We start from the raw sequence: 16,633 nt of genomic DNA, 5'->3' as shown, positions 1-16,633 counted from the left end.
AAAAGTGGGTGGCAAATGGTATGGAAAGGTAAGTTTATTTTGGAGTAAAAAATCTGAAATCCATGCATACCTTTTTCATAATCATACATTTTACATGAACTTTCTGGAGGTCTTCATAGATAAAATAATTGTGAATTCAGACTGTAAGGTCATGCTAGGTTATGTACTCACTAACTACATCTTTTTTAAAAAATATATATTTATTTAAAACATAGTGACTGGGCAGAAGCTAGAAACCAGAAGCCAGAACTATACCTTGGCTTTGTCCTCTTGCCTTCTGGATCAGAAGTGGAACAGCAGGACTCAAACTGGCTCCCTGATATGGGGTGCTGGTGTTGGCAATCGATAGCTTAACACTGCACCACAACATTAGGCCCCAGCTATGTCTGTTTTTCCTTTTTTTTTTTTTTTTAAAGATTTATTTATTTGAAAGTCTTAGAGAGAGAGACAGAGAGAGACCAACCTTCCATCTGCTGGTTCACTCCCCAGATGGCCACCATAGCTACAGTGGCCAAGAGGCTGAAGCCAGGAGCCAGAAGCTTTGTTCAGGTCTCCCACATGGGTGGTAGAGGCCCAAGCACTTGGACCATGTTCTGCTGCTTTTCTCAGGCCATTAGCAAGGGCCTGGGTCGGAAGCAGAGCAGCCGGTATTCGAACTAGCACCTACAAGGGATGCTGATGTTGGCGTTGGCTTTACTTGCTAGACCACAATGTGGCCTCCAGCTATATGTCTTTAAGGAAGTTATTTGTTATTATTTTGAAAAAAATCAGAAAAATAACATAATAAATGTTATTAGGAAGAATAAATCAATATATATAATGCTGGGGAAGTACCTGGTACAAATCCAAATGCTATGTAATTATTTGTTATCATGTGTATTGATAAAACGTATAATAGTGATAAACAAAGAGGTATCTAAAACCCTTTGCAACTTTTTGGGCACACATAGAGGTGACAATGATGAGCACCCTAATAGGAAATTAAAACTGAAGTACTAGGAAGTTATTTTTCCACAACTGAGAATGAGTACTGCTGACAAACTGTTTCAACTCACGGAATTGTTCTATCTAGGGTTAGAATATGGACCTGCTACTCCTTGGGTTTTGTTTCTGGATAAAGCTAATTAGCTTACTAAGAATCTTGAAAACAGCAACTCTGGCCTTACAAGTTTTAATTCACTGGTTCATTTGTTCTATCATTTGAGCCACAATATAATACCCCAAACACAGGCAGGCAGGCAGAGGGAAAAAGTAAAAACGAGAGACCTAGTAGGCTTTTTTGGCAATGAAATTAACCAAAGGGAATTATATAAACTCATTATCATGTAAATGAGTGCTTTTCAAATCAGAGTTTACATATTCCCCAATAGGTAGAGGTAAATGAAATCTCAGGACAAACATGAAATTAAGTCCAGAAACTTTACATTAAAACAAGCACAAATAGTGTGTGGAATAGAATACAATAATCACATCAACTGTTAGGACACAATAAAGACTTAAGAAGCTGCTAGCGCTCAACTTCTGGTCGTGTCCTCTAGTCTCTTGTCTGTAGTACTGGGGAGTTCATTAAAAAGACAAAAAAGTTTCATGGAGTGAGTATTTAGGCTATCAGCTAAGACTCCTGTGTCCCCTATCACAGTGCCTGGGTCGATTCTCAGCCCTGGCTCCTGATTCCCACTGCCTGCCAATGCAGACTCTGGGAGGCATCAGTGATGGCTCCAGAAACTGGGTTCCTGTCCTGTCCTGGATTGAGTTTCTGGCTCCCAGCTTTGGCCCTGGCCCATGCCCGACTATTGGCAGGCATCTGCAGACTGAACCAGCAGATGGGAGCTCTCTCTCTGTTTCTGTGTCTTGGCCTCTTAAATAAAGAAAATTAAAGAGGAACGTCTGAGAAGCAATGACATAAATTGTAAGTAGGCAAAAATAAGACAGGGGTAGCAGTAAAATACGGAAACAAAAAAGTAAACATATAATGTAACTGACTGCCAGTTCTAACTTTTTTTTTTTTTTTTTTTTTTGACAGGCAGAGTGGACAGTGAGAGGGACAGAGAGAAAGGTCTTCCTTTTTCGTTGGTTCACCCCCCAAGCGGCTGGCGCACCGCACTGATCCTGAAGCCAGGAGCCAGGTGCTTCCCCTGGTCTCCCATGCGGGTGCAGGGCCCAAGGACCTGGGTCATCCTCCACTGCACTCTCGGGCCACAGCAGAGAGCTGGACTGGAAGAGGAGCAACTGGGACAGAATCTGGTGCCCCGACTAGGACTAGAACCCCGGGGTGCCGGCGCCGCAGGCAGAGGATTAGCCTATTGAGCTGCAGCGCTGGTCCTAACTTCTCTTTTTAAAACCGGGTTGTGGTATAGCGGGTAAAGCCGCTGCCTGCAGTGCAGATATCCCACATGGGTGCTTGTTTGAGTCTTGGCTGCTCCACTTCCAATCCAGCGCTCTGCTATGGCCTGGGAAAATAGCAGAAGATGGCCCAAATTCTTGGGCCCCTGCACCCATGTGTAAGACCAAGAAGCAGCTCCTGGTTTCAGATAGGCTCAGTTCTGGGCGTTGCGGCCAACAGGGGAGTAATCCAGTGGACAGAAGCATCCCCCTGTCCGTGTGTATAACTCTTTCAAATAAATAAATAAATCTTAAAAAAAAAACAAAAAACAAAAACACACTGGGTTGTTCCAGAATTCTTGAGAGAAAACTACTGAATCATTCTGTGCTATTCTTTTAAATAAGTTATTGTTTCAAAGTTCGTCTGACAGATCTTGGGCATAGTAATCACAATCGGTAAATAGATAGTTGAAAACTAAAACAGTACTGCATTCTTTTTGCTAACTGAGGATTTTCTAAGTCTGTTCAGTTGTCATCCACCTCTCTGTGGTTCTGATGGGTATGTCCAGCTTAGCTGCTGGCCTGAGGTTGTGATTCACACAGCTCGTGCTCCCCCCTTCAGATATCTCAAAGACACCTCACACTTGCCAGTACCAAGATCATATCATTGATCTTCCCTCTCAAACTCAGCCTTCTTTAAAAAAAAGTTTTTTTTGAGAGGCAGAGAGTAAGAGAAATAGATATATAAGTATATATATTCCACGTGTGTGTGTTTGTGTATGCATGTATATATATTCACAGACCTTTCTATTGTTTCTTATTCTTTGGTGTTTCTTGACAAAAGGGAAGCAAAGTGGAGGAAAGACTGGGGACAGGAACACAACAGAGGCAAAGCTGGAAATGTCTGCACAGTGATTCTTACTTTTCCTAACTAAAGGTATTTGAGCTCTTCTCAAGTGCAAGTCAAACAGCTGGTAATTAAGTCTTCAAGGAAAAGCTCTATTTTAACAACAGAAGGAACTGAAGACGTTAAATATTTCACCTGGAAGTTTTAACAGCAAAGGAAAGAACACCTAGCCTTTCAATCCCTCTCTTTTTTAGGCACTCAAAAAAAATTTTTTTTTTTTTTTGGTCCAGAGGCAGGTGTTGCGGCAGAGGGTTCAGTTGCACTTGGGATGGCCACATTCCATATCTTAGTGCCAGTTCAAGTCTCAGCTACTCTGCTTCTGCTCCAGCTTCCTGGTAACCCAAGTATCTGGACCCCTGCCACCAACCTGGGAGACTTGGGTTGCGTTCTAGGCTCCTGGCTTCAGCTTGGCCCAGTCCTTGCTACTGCAGGCATTTGAGGGAGTGAACCAGTAGACAATTCTCTCTCTCTCTCTCTATCTCCCCCCACCTCCATCCCTGATTCTGTCACTATGCCTTTCAAATAAATATTTTTTTTTAACTTATTGTCCATTATTAAAGGTCAAGGATAAGGCAGGACAAGAGGGTCAAATGCAGGCAGTGGCAAAATTTACCCTGTCATATTTTGCCTTAATGTAATTCTGTAAGGTCTGTTATTCTGAACTTTCAGAAACCCTATTGAAGTTCAAGTGTACATGTAAACAGAAAGAGCAACAAGCCGCCCTGAGAGCAAATCCAGCCTTGAGATTTGCCCTAAGCAGATGGGACCAGATGTTGGCTTGGAGAATGAGACGGTCTTACCTCCAACTCATACACATCAGTCAGAAACTGGACATTTAATTGTTCAGACCTCTGATACTGTATATTTTCTGTAAATGAAGTCAAAGTAGAACTTGGTATTTAGGTAGAGGACCAACATAGGTTTCCTGTTGCTTTGACTTTAAATACAGATGGTTTTGTCCTTTACTATTTATAATATCTAAGCTGGTTCTGGGAATTAACAAAGAAGGATAAAATACAATAGGAATATAACTGAAAATCAAAAGAAATCACAGGGCCAGCACCATAGCACAGTGGGACTCTCTGGGAGACCAGGAAGAAGCTCCTGGCTCCTGATCGACATAGATCCCGGCCATTGCGGCCATTTGGGGAGTGAAGGAAGACCTTTCTCTTTATCTCTCCCTCTCACTGTCTATAACTCTCAAATAATAAATAAAATTGTTTAAAAAAAAAGGAAATCACAAGAGGCTTAAAAGGATAATGTTTTAAGTGAAAGTATTCTACTCTGCCCTTTTTCTAACTGAAATACACACACACACACACACACGTACGTCTTCTTCAGTTACCCACAATCAGCCATGGTCTGGAAATGTGAAATGGTAAATTCCAGAAATAAAGAATTCCTAAGTTCTATGTGTCTCTCCCTCCTTCTCTGTAACTCTGCCTTCGGATAAAAAATAAACACATTTTTTAAAGAATCACAAATTTTAAAATGAGCACCATTCTGCACAGCTGAGGCAGTATGCGGCTGTCCCACGTATCACACCAGGACCTGAGTCATCCCTTCACCCAGCATATCCGTGCTGGATACGCCACCTGCCATCTCCCGTGGCAGCCACTGCAGTGACAGACTGACCACTGGGGTGCTGCGGTGCTTCCACTCAAGTCACTGCTATTTTATTTAATAATGGCCTTGAAGCACAAAAGTAACGGCCACTCAGGAGGTCTACGAGAAGCAACAAAATACATTCTTTAAATGAAAAGGCAGAAGTTCTTGGCTTAATAAGAAAAAAAAATCACATTCTGACATTGCTAAGATCTCTTACCAGGAGATCTTAGTAAGGTTTCTTCTACCCATGACGTTGTGAAGAAGGAAATTGAAATTCATGCTAATGTCAGTGTTGCACCTCTAACTACAAGTTATGGTCACAGTACATGGTAAGTGCTGACTTAAAATAGCAAGGGCACTAAATTTGTGGTTTGGTCCCATCCTGTTTCAGGCATCCACCAGGCGTCTTAGAGGGTACCCTCCTCAGATAACGGGGAATTACTGTGCATGCTGAAATCAACACAGCAAAGGATCAAATTTTTAGAATATTTGTACAACATACTGGATTATATTGTACATCACAGACTTTTTTCAGAAATTTCATTTGGAAAATGATCCTACTGTGGCCTGTTTTTGTGTTTGTTAATCCTGAAAAATAAAACAGCAGCAAATTCCTGTGGTTTCTAAAGAACCATTATCAGATGCATTACTCTACCCAGTGATGTGAGGCCAAGGCAGCAGGAAGGTCCCTTGGACAGATGAGACTCGCTCCTCACTGAGCAAGAGGGGCCTGGGAAGGCAGGGCTCTTACCTTGTTTGGAGTTGACATCTGATGGGATGTGTGACGGGTGTGTTCCTGGAGAAAAGTGCTCGTCGCTGTAGGTGATGAGGGGGGTGAGAGGATGGACTGCATGGGAGGGCTGCACCACGGGCACTTTGTTTGACTGCAAGGGAACCACAAGGTCAGCAGTTAAAATGGGTGCCCAGCTCTGGTCTTGCTTCCCAAAGTAAAAGTCACACAACAGCCACAATCAGTAATTAGCAGAAAGCAGCATCTCCAGACCCTGACAACTGAAATCATCTCACTGAGGTCTCCAGAACTGCTCTGTGCTAAGTGCTCAAGAACAAGCCTAGGGGGCCGGTGCTGTGGCTCAGCGAGTTAATGCCCTGGCCTGAAGCTCTGGCATCCCATATGGGCGCCAGTTCGAGTCCCGACTGCTCCACTTCCTATCCAGCTCTCAGCTGTGGCCCGGGAAAGCAGTAGAAGATGGCCCAAGTCCTTGGGACCCTGCTAGGTGTGGGAGACCTGGAAGAAAGTCCTGGCTCCTGGCTTCAGATGGTTTCGGATGGGTGCAGCTCTGGCCGTTGTGGCAGGTTGGGGATTGAACCAGGGGATGGAAGCTCGCTCGCTCTCTCTCTCTCTCTTTCTCTCTCTCTGCCTCTCTGTAGCTCTGTGATTCAAACAAATAAATAAATCTTAAAAAAAAAAAAAAAAGAACAAGCCTAGCCCACCCAGAGACTATCAGTCATTTCACCGACGCCTCTCTAGTGACTCAGGTTGATAACTATTATTCCATCTGAGATGAATCTCTGTAAATAGATATTTACATCCTCCTTTGGATTATCTCCTCAGGTTAAGTTCCATAAAGATTTACTGGAGCAAACACTATGGATGTTTTGTAAGCTCTGTATGCATTACATATATCTGGAACAAAAAAAAAAATCACTCAATACAAAACTGTCCAATGAATAAATACTGCCAATTTGAAGAGCAAATTTTTAAACAACCCAATAAATATAAACTTTGGTCTTATTTTCCTTTCTGGAATTCTTTAACTCTGTAGCTGCACATCCTTATGAACCACGCTACACCATCTTTCCACATTTCAGATAGCTTTGCCGGTCAAACATAACTACCCATCATGCTTTAGCCCCTGTTCAGTTCATCTCCATCCTCTAGTTTCCCTAAGTATTAATTGACCACAGAGAATTTTCAATCTTGAACTCTATAACATAAAATATAGCTTGTAGAGACATTTTAAGTTATCATTGTGTTTTAACATACTTGAAATGAATTTTATTATTTAATTTGAAAATCCAAAACTATATAGCAAGGGTGGGGAATGCCTGCAGGTTATAGAAGACCTGAGAAATCATATGGTCTGGCCCTGCCAAGGCAACTGCAGGCAGCACTCAAAATTCAATAAATCTATAGCAAACTAAAATTTTTTTAAAGATTTATTTATTTTTTATTTATTTGAGAGTTGCAGTAAGGAAGAGAGAGAGAATCAATCTTCCATTGGCTGGTTCACTCCCCAGATGGCTGCAATGGCCAGGGCTGCACCAGACCAAAGCCAGGACTTGGACCATCTTCTGCTGCTTTCCCAGGGACACTCGTGGGGAGCTGGATGGAAAGTAGAACAGCCAGGACATGAACCAGCACACATATGGGATGTCGGTACTACAGACAGCGGCTTAACCTGCTGTGCCACAGTGCCAGACCTATGAATCTAATTTTTAAGCAGATAATTTTATATGGCCCACAAATGATGTTATAGATATCCAAATGGCTTTTGGCAGAAAAAAGGTTCCCCATCCTTGCATACAACAATAGTATTTTTTAAAGGTTCAGGTTATCTATTTGGATGTCATCCAGTTGAAATCTATGATCATTTTGACTGCAGACAACGTTTAAGTTGGTTATTTGTTTTCTCTCAAGAAAGTGCTTACTAAGTAAATTAACAATATAAACAAGAATCAAGCAGGTTTAAGCTAAGGGGGTGGGGGCTATTTCAAAAAACCTTTAGCTAATGATACTTATGTTCTTGAGAAATGGTAAAAGTAGATGTTCAATGTTCTCAAAACAAAAATGAAAACTCTGTGTGAGGTGGTACATATGTTAATTAGCTAGATTTAATCAACCCACAACACTGACACACTTCAAAACATGTTGGACACAAACACATACAATTTTATCTGTCAATTTCAAAGAGAATTTTCTTAAAACTACCACAACCCCTCTCAAAAGAAAAAAGAAACCTCAATACAATTATAAACATGTAAAAGATGTTTGATTTTAAAGTCATCTACTAATTAAAGCATTCTCAGGAAGATCTCTGTTTAGAAATGCTATAGCCATGAGTAACATGGATTGAAGAGGAAGAGAATATAATGAGTTCACTAGTTCAGACATGCCTTCATACTTCGCTTGAATTAGTGAAATTTTACTAACTACAGACTATAATACATGTGAAATCATTTCTCTAGAAGCAAATTAAAAAAAAAAAGAGAGAGAGAGAGACAGTTCCTAAAACACAGGCCCCTACAACCGCTGCTGCATGGTGGCCGCACCTGTAACATACACTGAATCAGAATTTGGCATTCTTTACTAATTAGGTGAGAAGGGGAAGGATAGAAGGATCGGCCTAAATGAGGAGCAATTATCCCACTAACACTTACTTCTCTTTATACCTATCTTTGTTGCAACTTTCATCCAAAAGAAACTTATGAAGGGGGGAAAAACAGCAAAGTGGGGAGAATTCACTTTTTTGAACACTGATTTAATTTTCCCACTTTAGAACTGTCAGCTCCTCTCTAATGGGAAAACTTACACAGCTCACAGTGCTTTTGGCATTTATTAAGTACAGCACCATTATTGAAGCCACAAAATTTTTCTCCATACAACCCAACATAAACATCTATGCATACAAATGTGCAAAGGGTTTTAAAAAATCTTTTTAATGCTTTTCAAGTGCTAATGATACAGTTTGCCAGGTACACAGAATGAGCTTCTTAAACACAATTTAGTATGCTAGAGGAAGAGGTGCTAGTGGAAGGATATTATCATAAATCCTTTGTACAATAGAAACAAGAATCTCAACACCCAAGTGATAAACTGAAGATATTTCAACTATAATTTAAAATAACTGTTTTGAGTTTCATTTTGAAAGTCTTGAAAGAAGCATAACGACCAAATAATCTATAAAGATATTTTCTTGGGGTAGTTATGTAAAGAGTTAAGCATTGTGGAAGTCTCCTGTAAAATATATAAAGAAATAGATGTGGTTTTTTCCCCCTCTCTTTTTGCATGCCTTTCTTGTTTCCAGAGCTCTACCTTAAGGAACTTGCATTAGCAGGCAGCATCTTCTTAATGTCTGACCTATCCCTCCAGTCATATAGCTCAGAGTCTAGTGCCATGAATTTTTGCTAAATTATGCTATCCTTGCTCTCCTCTTAATTTTACGGTTTTCAACATAGATTTGCTTTCCTGTGGAAAGGAGATAAGGAGCTGAGGATTTTAATTTAAGCTCTGGCCTTGTCTTATATTTTGCAAGATGGATAGCGAAAGCAGTACTAGTAGGTGTGTTAAAGCCAACAAGGATTATGTCCATTTTTGTGGCCAAATAATAAAAGTAATATGAAATCTCAATGATATGTGTGAGCAGAATTCTCAGGGTTGTATTCTGCCTCCTGTCAACCATCTCCACCATGTTTAGAAACAGAACAAAGTAAATTCCAACTTACAGTGCAGATTCTTGGCACATGGCCATTATGGTCAAGAGTCATCAGCCCTTAAATCCGTGGCTTCCTCAATGTCTGGAGCCACTGTCCTTTGCTACTTATTATATGCAAACACAAGGGGAGAGCTCTGGCACTGCTACCTTGATTGCTTATGGACAGGGAGTATACCATTCTTAATTCTATTCTTCTGATCCCCAAGTAACAAAGTGGGGAATAGGTGAGGGAAAAAATAATCAACCTACTACTTAAGTCTTTGCAGACAAATTTATGTAACTATAATATCATGCACCGTTGATACATTCATATGTATAGCGATGTGTACATTTATTAAGTACCTAAAATGTTCCAGGAACTCCAATGATTAACCCTGAAAGCCCCTATTTTATATACAGCTTACTTACCAGGGACTTGGAAGTGTGGACAGGCTGCTGTCCACAGGGTGGGGACTGGAGACAAGGAATAATCTGAAAAGATAGCATCAAGTACTAAGAAAAAAATGAACTGGGTGCCAGCCGGGTTCCATACTCCTGGCTTTGGCCTGGCCCAGCTCTGGATGTTGTAGTCATTTGGGGGAGTGAACCAATGAATGGAAGTTCTCTTTCTCTCAGTCTCTCCTTTTATCTGTTTCTTGTTCTGCCTTTCAAATAAGTAAATGTTTTTTTTTTATTTTTATTTTTGACAGGCAGAGTGGACAGTGAGAGAGAGACAGAGAGAAAGGTCTTCCTTTTGCCGTTGGTTCACCCTCCAATGGCCGCCACGGTAGGTGCGCTGCAGCCGGCACACCGCGCTGATCCGATGGCAGGAGCTTATCCTGGTCTCCCATGGGGTGCAGGGCCCAAGCACTTGGGCCATCCTCCACTGCACTCCCTGGCCACAGCAGAGAGCCGGCCTGGAAGAGGGGCAACCGGGACAGGATCGGTGCCCCGACCGGGACTAGAACCCGGTGTGCCGGCACCACAAGGCAGAGGATTAGCCTAGTGAGCCGCGGCGCCGGCAAGTAAATATTTTTTTTAAAAAAAGAGAGCACCCAAGTCTCCTGATGCCCACTCAGGTGCTTTTCCCAGTTCACTCCAAGGGAAGGACCAGGGAGAAACAATAAAGATTATTTTGAATCTTTTTTCTTCATAGGTACAGTTAGGTCTTAAGTCTTCCATCTTATTCAGTCAAGTAAATCTTAAACTGCTGATGGAGAAGCACCAGGTGTTTCCATTGTGTGCCCTTTATTTTCTTATCATACCCCCTTTATGAAAGACCTTGTAGCCTTAGGTCACCCCAGATTCTCTACTTCTGCTCAAAGAAGCTTAGCAAAATGCCTAAGCTCAACTGGCGGTGTGTGGCTGAGCAAGCCCTCAAACTGTGGTTTTCTGGTTCTAACGGCACCCTCTTTAATCAGGGAGGTGAGTGGTGGTGGTGGGGGGCACGGAAACATCGTAAAGATGGAAAGAGCAGGTACTGGGAGAAGGGTAGAAAACGTCAAGGGTGGATCCTGGGAGACAGCGCTCAGCAGTCCCTCAGGGATTTTGAGTAGGAAGCCTGAAATCCTCTCCCAAACTTGAAAAAAAAGTCATCATCAGGCCATCCTACCCATCTCACACATAATAATTATAGCAACTAACACTTACCAAGTGCTTACTGTATGCTAAGCACCGTATCCTCACAACAACCTCCCAGGCAGATACCATTATTACCCCCTTTTACAGATGAGGAAACAGGCATGGAGAAGTTAAGCTACTTTCCCAAGGGCACAGAGCTAGTGAGTGGTAAAGGCCAGGATCCAAATGCAAAGGTCTGGCTCTGGACTCCAAGTGCATTACCAGTGCACCACGTGGCCTCCCTGAAGCACCAACTTCATAAAATCTTGGACGCTGAGTTGACCAGCTGGGCCACACCCGACAGTATGCGACATCTGTGAAATGACTGTGTGGTCTCCGTCCCAGGCACAGGAATGACATCAGACAAAGAGGCACCTCAGTGGAAGCAGTTAGGGCTGCAGAGACTCAACTGCTGCCTTTCTCTCCAGAACTGGCAAATGCTCCCAGGAGCTTGCTTGGCTGCCACTCAGGCTGGTCCCTGCAGGTAAGGACCTCTTTGGCATCACAGCCAATAAAACCCACACCTCCTGTGGGCACAAAGTGGGTGCCACTTAGGGATCCTGAGAGCCGCCCCCTAAAGCAGCATTCCCAGAAATGACCCAGTCTTCACCACTGGCAGGAGTTCGAGGTGTCCTGAAAGTTGACAGCCTCTGAGGATGTGGTTCTGGGAAGGACTGAGAAGTGCTTCAGCTCCTTACTGCCTAGGGCCTCAGGCCTGCTGGTCAGTGGAGCAGCTTGGGAGAGAAACATGCTGGCCTGGTAGCTAGTCCTCATTTCACACCCCTCCAAATGTCAGCTGAACCAGCGCGCACAGGGCTGGGCTGTGCATGTTAACAATGGGCCTCCTGGTAAGTACTGAATCCAGGGGAATTTTGACACTTCGCCAAATTTACTGAGATGAGGGACTTCACCTGGCTTCCACTGTTATGGTGTGGCATTTTGCTTTTTATTCTTCTCAGAAGTACTCTGGTACTTTCCGCTTCTGAGAACCTGAGCTTCTCATGCCTTCTCACCTACACGGACAGATTCAACTCACTGCAGAAAGACACACTGATTCTTGCATGTGTTAGACCTCAAAAATAACATTCAGTATTAGAAATGTTTTCCTGAGTTCCACCAAAGCTAACCTCCTGGTTCAAGTCCACAGTAGCTTTCAAATCTAAGACCAGTACTAGTTGTGGTTCAGGCTCTGGAGATTCAAATCTCCCATGAACTCATCTTTGCAGGCAAAGTGGTGGGCTATAGACCTTAACCGTCAAAGGACAGCTGGAACGTTTTTCCCAAGAGGGGAAGAAGCATGTCATAGGAAGAGGAATTATTATGGACCGGACACCAAGTTGGTGCTCGTCATTACGGTAGTACTTTTATATACTCTGGCACTCATCCATGTATGTATTATCTCCCTTATACTTAGAAGAGGCTGAGTCCTTTGAACACAGAGCTAAGTAATAATTAGCTGAGAGAGGGGTTGCGCTGGATTGGTTTGGTAACCAAGTCCCTACCCTTTCTGCCCCCGCACTGCCTGGTATTTTGCTCCTCTCTCTACCTCTGTTCCAAACTGCCCTGCTGCCATCTAAGTGTGGTCTGCCACAGGTTCCGTTGTAATAAAGCATTTGGACAGGAACAACTGACCACTTGGAGAAGACCAACCTCACCAGCAGGCTCCAAATGAACTGCTAGAAGAGATGCTATACACCAAGCATGAAGCACTCACTGTTCTCTAAGGCCTCAAGGTGACAATTTCCACACACTGCTTCATTTAATCTTGAAGCCACCCCTAAATTAGGTGCTATGATTTCTGTTTTATGAAGAGAAGAACCGAGGTTTGGAGAGTTCAAGTAATTTACATAAAATTATACAGGATGTTAAGTAGCAGAGAAAAGATTTAAATTCAAGCTTGGATGACTCCAAAGTCCAAGGCTTATGTCTCAAAGCAAAAGCGGTCTTGGTATTCTCAGTTGCCCAGTGGAAGACACCTGTAACAATCTAGTTTAATATTCAAGTATATGGGCACTGGAGGCAGAGTTAAAATCCCAAACATTCAAATGCCACTTATGAACTGTGCTTCATTTTTTCAGAATCTCAGTTTCCCCCTAGGTAAAATGGGTGAAAAAATAGCTAACAGGATTAAGGTGCAAATTAATGAGCAATGCAAAAACAAACATCTAACTCAGCACCTGGAACATAATAGAGCTCAGTAAATACTTGTGGAATCAAAGAAGGAAAGAGGAAAGGGAAAGGAGAGCCATGGATGAATTACTTTGCTTCAAAAGCTCAAATCGTTCACCTTCTAAAGGCAGTAAGTTTCAGAACTTAGAACTAGCCTAATGCTCCCTTCTCCACTCTGCCAAGATACTCTTTGCTGGTGTGCGTCAGCCACAAGGATTTTCCCCCTCATCACTGCCTGCTGGAACCCCTCCCACCCTTCACATAAATGATATCCATGCCTGAAACCTTAAACGATGCGTAGCATTCTGGCTTAGATTTCTCCATGGCATCCATGTACACAAAGTTCTCCTACAATCCTGCCTTATGTCCTCAGTTAGATTATTATTTTTTAATTGCTAAAACTTTATTTTTTAATAAATATCTCAATTAGATTATAATTTAACAGGCAGAACAATCTATGTTCACTTATTTCCATGACAGCTCTTACAAAGCAGTTCTTAAACATTTTCGTTCTCAGCAACGATCCTAAGTAGCATCTGTCTATGAACATTCATCGTATTTATCATATTAGAAATCAAAGTGAGAAATTTAAAGATACTCATTTGTTTTAAAATGACAGAGCTACTACATGGTAACATATCTTATGAAAAATAAGGGGCCAGCGCTGTGGTGTAGTGGATAAAGCTGCCACCTGCAGTGCGGGCATCCCACATGGGCACTGGTTCCAGTCTTGGCTGCTCCACTTCCGATCCAGCTCTCTGCTATGGCCTGGGAAAGCAGAAGAAGATGACCCAAGTCCTTGGGCCCTCGCACCCACGTGGGAGACCAGGAAGAAGCTCCTGGCTCCTGGCTTCGGATTGGCACAGCTCCGGCTGTTGTGGCCATCTGGGGAGTGAGCCAGCGGCTGGAAGACCTCTTTCCTTCTGCCTCTCCTTCTCTCTCTGTGTAACCCTGACTTTCAAATAAATAAATAAATCCTAAAAAAAAAGAAAAATAACTATTTGCTAAACAAAAGAAACCTTAAGAACGGTACTTTTTTTTTTTTGGCAAATCTTTGTGGTGTCTGCTTTAAAAGAAAACAGGATTTTCTTTCTTTTTTTTTTTTTTTTACAGGCAGAGTTAGTGAGAGAGAGAGAGAGAAAGGTCTTTCTTTTCTGTTGGTTCACCCCCTAAATGGCTACAACAGCTGGCGTGCTGCGCCAACTGGAAGCCAGGAGCCAGGCGCTTCCTCCTGGTCTCCCATGTGGGTGCAGGGCCCAAGGATTTGGGCCATCCTCCACTGCACTCCCGGGCCACAGCAGAGAGCTGGAATGGAAGAGGAGCAACCGGGACAAAATCCAGCACCCCAACCAGGACTAGAACCCAGGGTTCTGGCACCAAAGGCAGAGGATTAGCCAAGTGAGCCGTGGTGCTGGCCAACAATAGGATTTTCATATCTGCTTTTGTCTTCAAATCTCCATTGTGATACACTTTAGTTGAAGCTTATGAAGAAAATGTGACCTCACACAAATATGCTGTTAGAAAAGGGAGGATTATTTTAATAGTATTTTCCGATAATTATACATCTCCACTGATACTACACCAAAACTGAACAAGTGACAGAAATTTTCTTAAAGGCTATGGACAGCTGCAACGTACAACTGGAAACCATACACTTTTCCTATCTTAACATTAACATTCCTGGCCTGTGTTGCACTCTGAATCTGTATGATTTTTAACATGTACTAGGTATTTTAAAAATACTGGTTTACTGAGTTGACATAGCTTACTATACAATATAAAAATCCTGTTCATTAATATCATTGCTGATCTCATCAGGAAATCTTAAGGATCTGGGAAACTGGGAAGCCCACACTAGTAGGTACAAGTTTCTTAAAATTCTAGTATTTGTATGACAGCTGAAATTTCACCCCTACCAACAAATGCTGCTACTTTTATTAAAGTGATGAATTCATTTGGTACATTTGTGAGAAAATATGTGCCAAATATGAAAGTTGAAGAATCACAGGCTGTTAGCTTGTTACTCAGCTTGTCACTGCTACAATGAAATGCCTGAGACAAGCTCCTTACAGAGAAAGAGGTCTGATTTTGGCTCACACTCCTGAAGGCGCAGAGTCCGTGACTGGCTGGCCACATGGGCTGAGCCTCTGGTGATGGCAATTTGTTGGCAGTCCCCAGGTAGCACAGAGGATCACATGACATGAGACTAAGAGCAGGACTGCCTGTCTATGTGGTCTCTTACAGAGCCACAGGATTTAATCAGGGGTTCTATGTAGCTAACACCCCAATTCAATCCAATTACCTCCCAAAGGTCCAATATTCAAATACCATAATTGGATTAAGTTTTCACCCTCTCAGTCCTACTAACAAAAGACTTTGTGGACCAAGCCTTTAACACATGAGCCTTTGGGGAACATTCAACATCCAAACTCTTATCTAAACCCTAGCAGTCAGCTATATAACCAAGGGTCAAAGTTGAATAAAAGTTCATAAATTTTACTGTTTTATCAAGGATATTCTCAAGCAATCCTGGCATTTTCTTCTTCCTAGAAGGGCGCTGTGGTGAAGCATTCAATGACTACTAATCTAATTTGGTGCCAAGACTTAAAAGTTTTTTTTGCCAGCGCTTCAGGCAAGGGCGTTAATCCACTGCGCCACAGCGCCGGCCCCAAGACTTAAAAGTTTTAACCACCGTTGTTGTTTCTGAGCCATCAGTGTGGATGTCAACCCAGTGCATTGGTATCATCATGAGAATAGTTCTGACTTTTTGGATCTTTTATTTCAGAGTTCCAGGAGTCTAGACTACAATTTGAGAACTGATGCCCTACAGGACTATGCAGAATTACTTGTTGATTGTTGATAATCCAAACTAAAAATGTAAAGTATTATTTCAGTGAAGTGTACTTCACAGGTAAAAAGATTCATGGATTACAAATATGGAATGATTTTATGACAGACTAAGCCATCAATTGTTTCCCTTTTACTTGCAAGTGTCCTAAACATACAAATCAAGAGAAATTTGAAAGTTTCAGAAACATAAACATATAAATATCCCTTTAAATAATATTTTAAAAAATTTTAACTCCTTTGATTGTTTTAATTTAACTCATATAGAGTTTTCTTGTTCAATTTTGAATGATTTTCTTCATGGCATTCCTGATGGAGAAAATTACAGGACTGCACCGTTTGGTTCCAAGCAGCCTCTCTCACCTCCTTTGGGTAAACTCTGTCATGATCTGCTCTGTACTTACAGGCTCTAGGACATGACTCTTAAGGCACTTACCACATTGTATTGTTACTATTAGTTTGTGCATCTGTTTGCTCTCTCCAGATGGAGGCTTTAACTTAGGGACTTATCCCCAGCCTCTTGCACAGGTCCTGGCAAAGAGGAGACATTCAATACCTATTTTTTTCTGACTTGCTGTCTGAACAACACTTTCAGCACTTTAAAAGAAGGCGATTCTACTTAAGAAATACTCTCACATTAAAAACAGTAATTAATCCTTGCACCCATTTCCAACTGTTGCATGCAGCTTAATACATCACAATTTATTATGTGACGGTTTCTGTGGGG

General features: G+C 42.1%; 1 protein-coding gene across 4 annotated transcripts in view; it reads right to left on the bottom strand.

Moving 5' to 3' along the window:
* LEF1 (lymphoid enhancer binding factor 1) overlaps positions 1 to 16,633 on the bottom strand; it is a 137,520-nt gene that overhangs the window by 38,419 nt on the left and 82,468 nt on the right. For all 4 annotated transcript variants that reach the window (XM_062199125.1, XM_062199127.1, XM_062199126.1 and 1 more), the window contains exon 4: positions 5,589 to 5,721. In XM_062199125.1, coding sequence (XP_062055109.1) covers positions 5,589 to 5,721 — 133 coding nt within the window. The remainder of the gene's footprint in view (positions 1 to 5,588; positions 5,722 to 16,633) is intronic.

This window comes from Lepus europaeus, chromosome 8 (assembly GCF_033115175.1).
Source record: "Lepus europaeus isolate LE1 chromosome 8, mLepTim1.pri, whole genome shotgun sequence".
Taxonomy (NCBI): Eukaryota; Metazoa; Chordata; class Mammalia; order Lagomorpha; family Leporidae; genus Lepus; species Lepus europaeus.
Note: the sequence above shows the minus strand (reverse complement) of the source record. Positions and strands in the feature narration are given on the sequence as shown.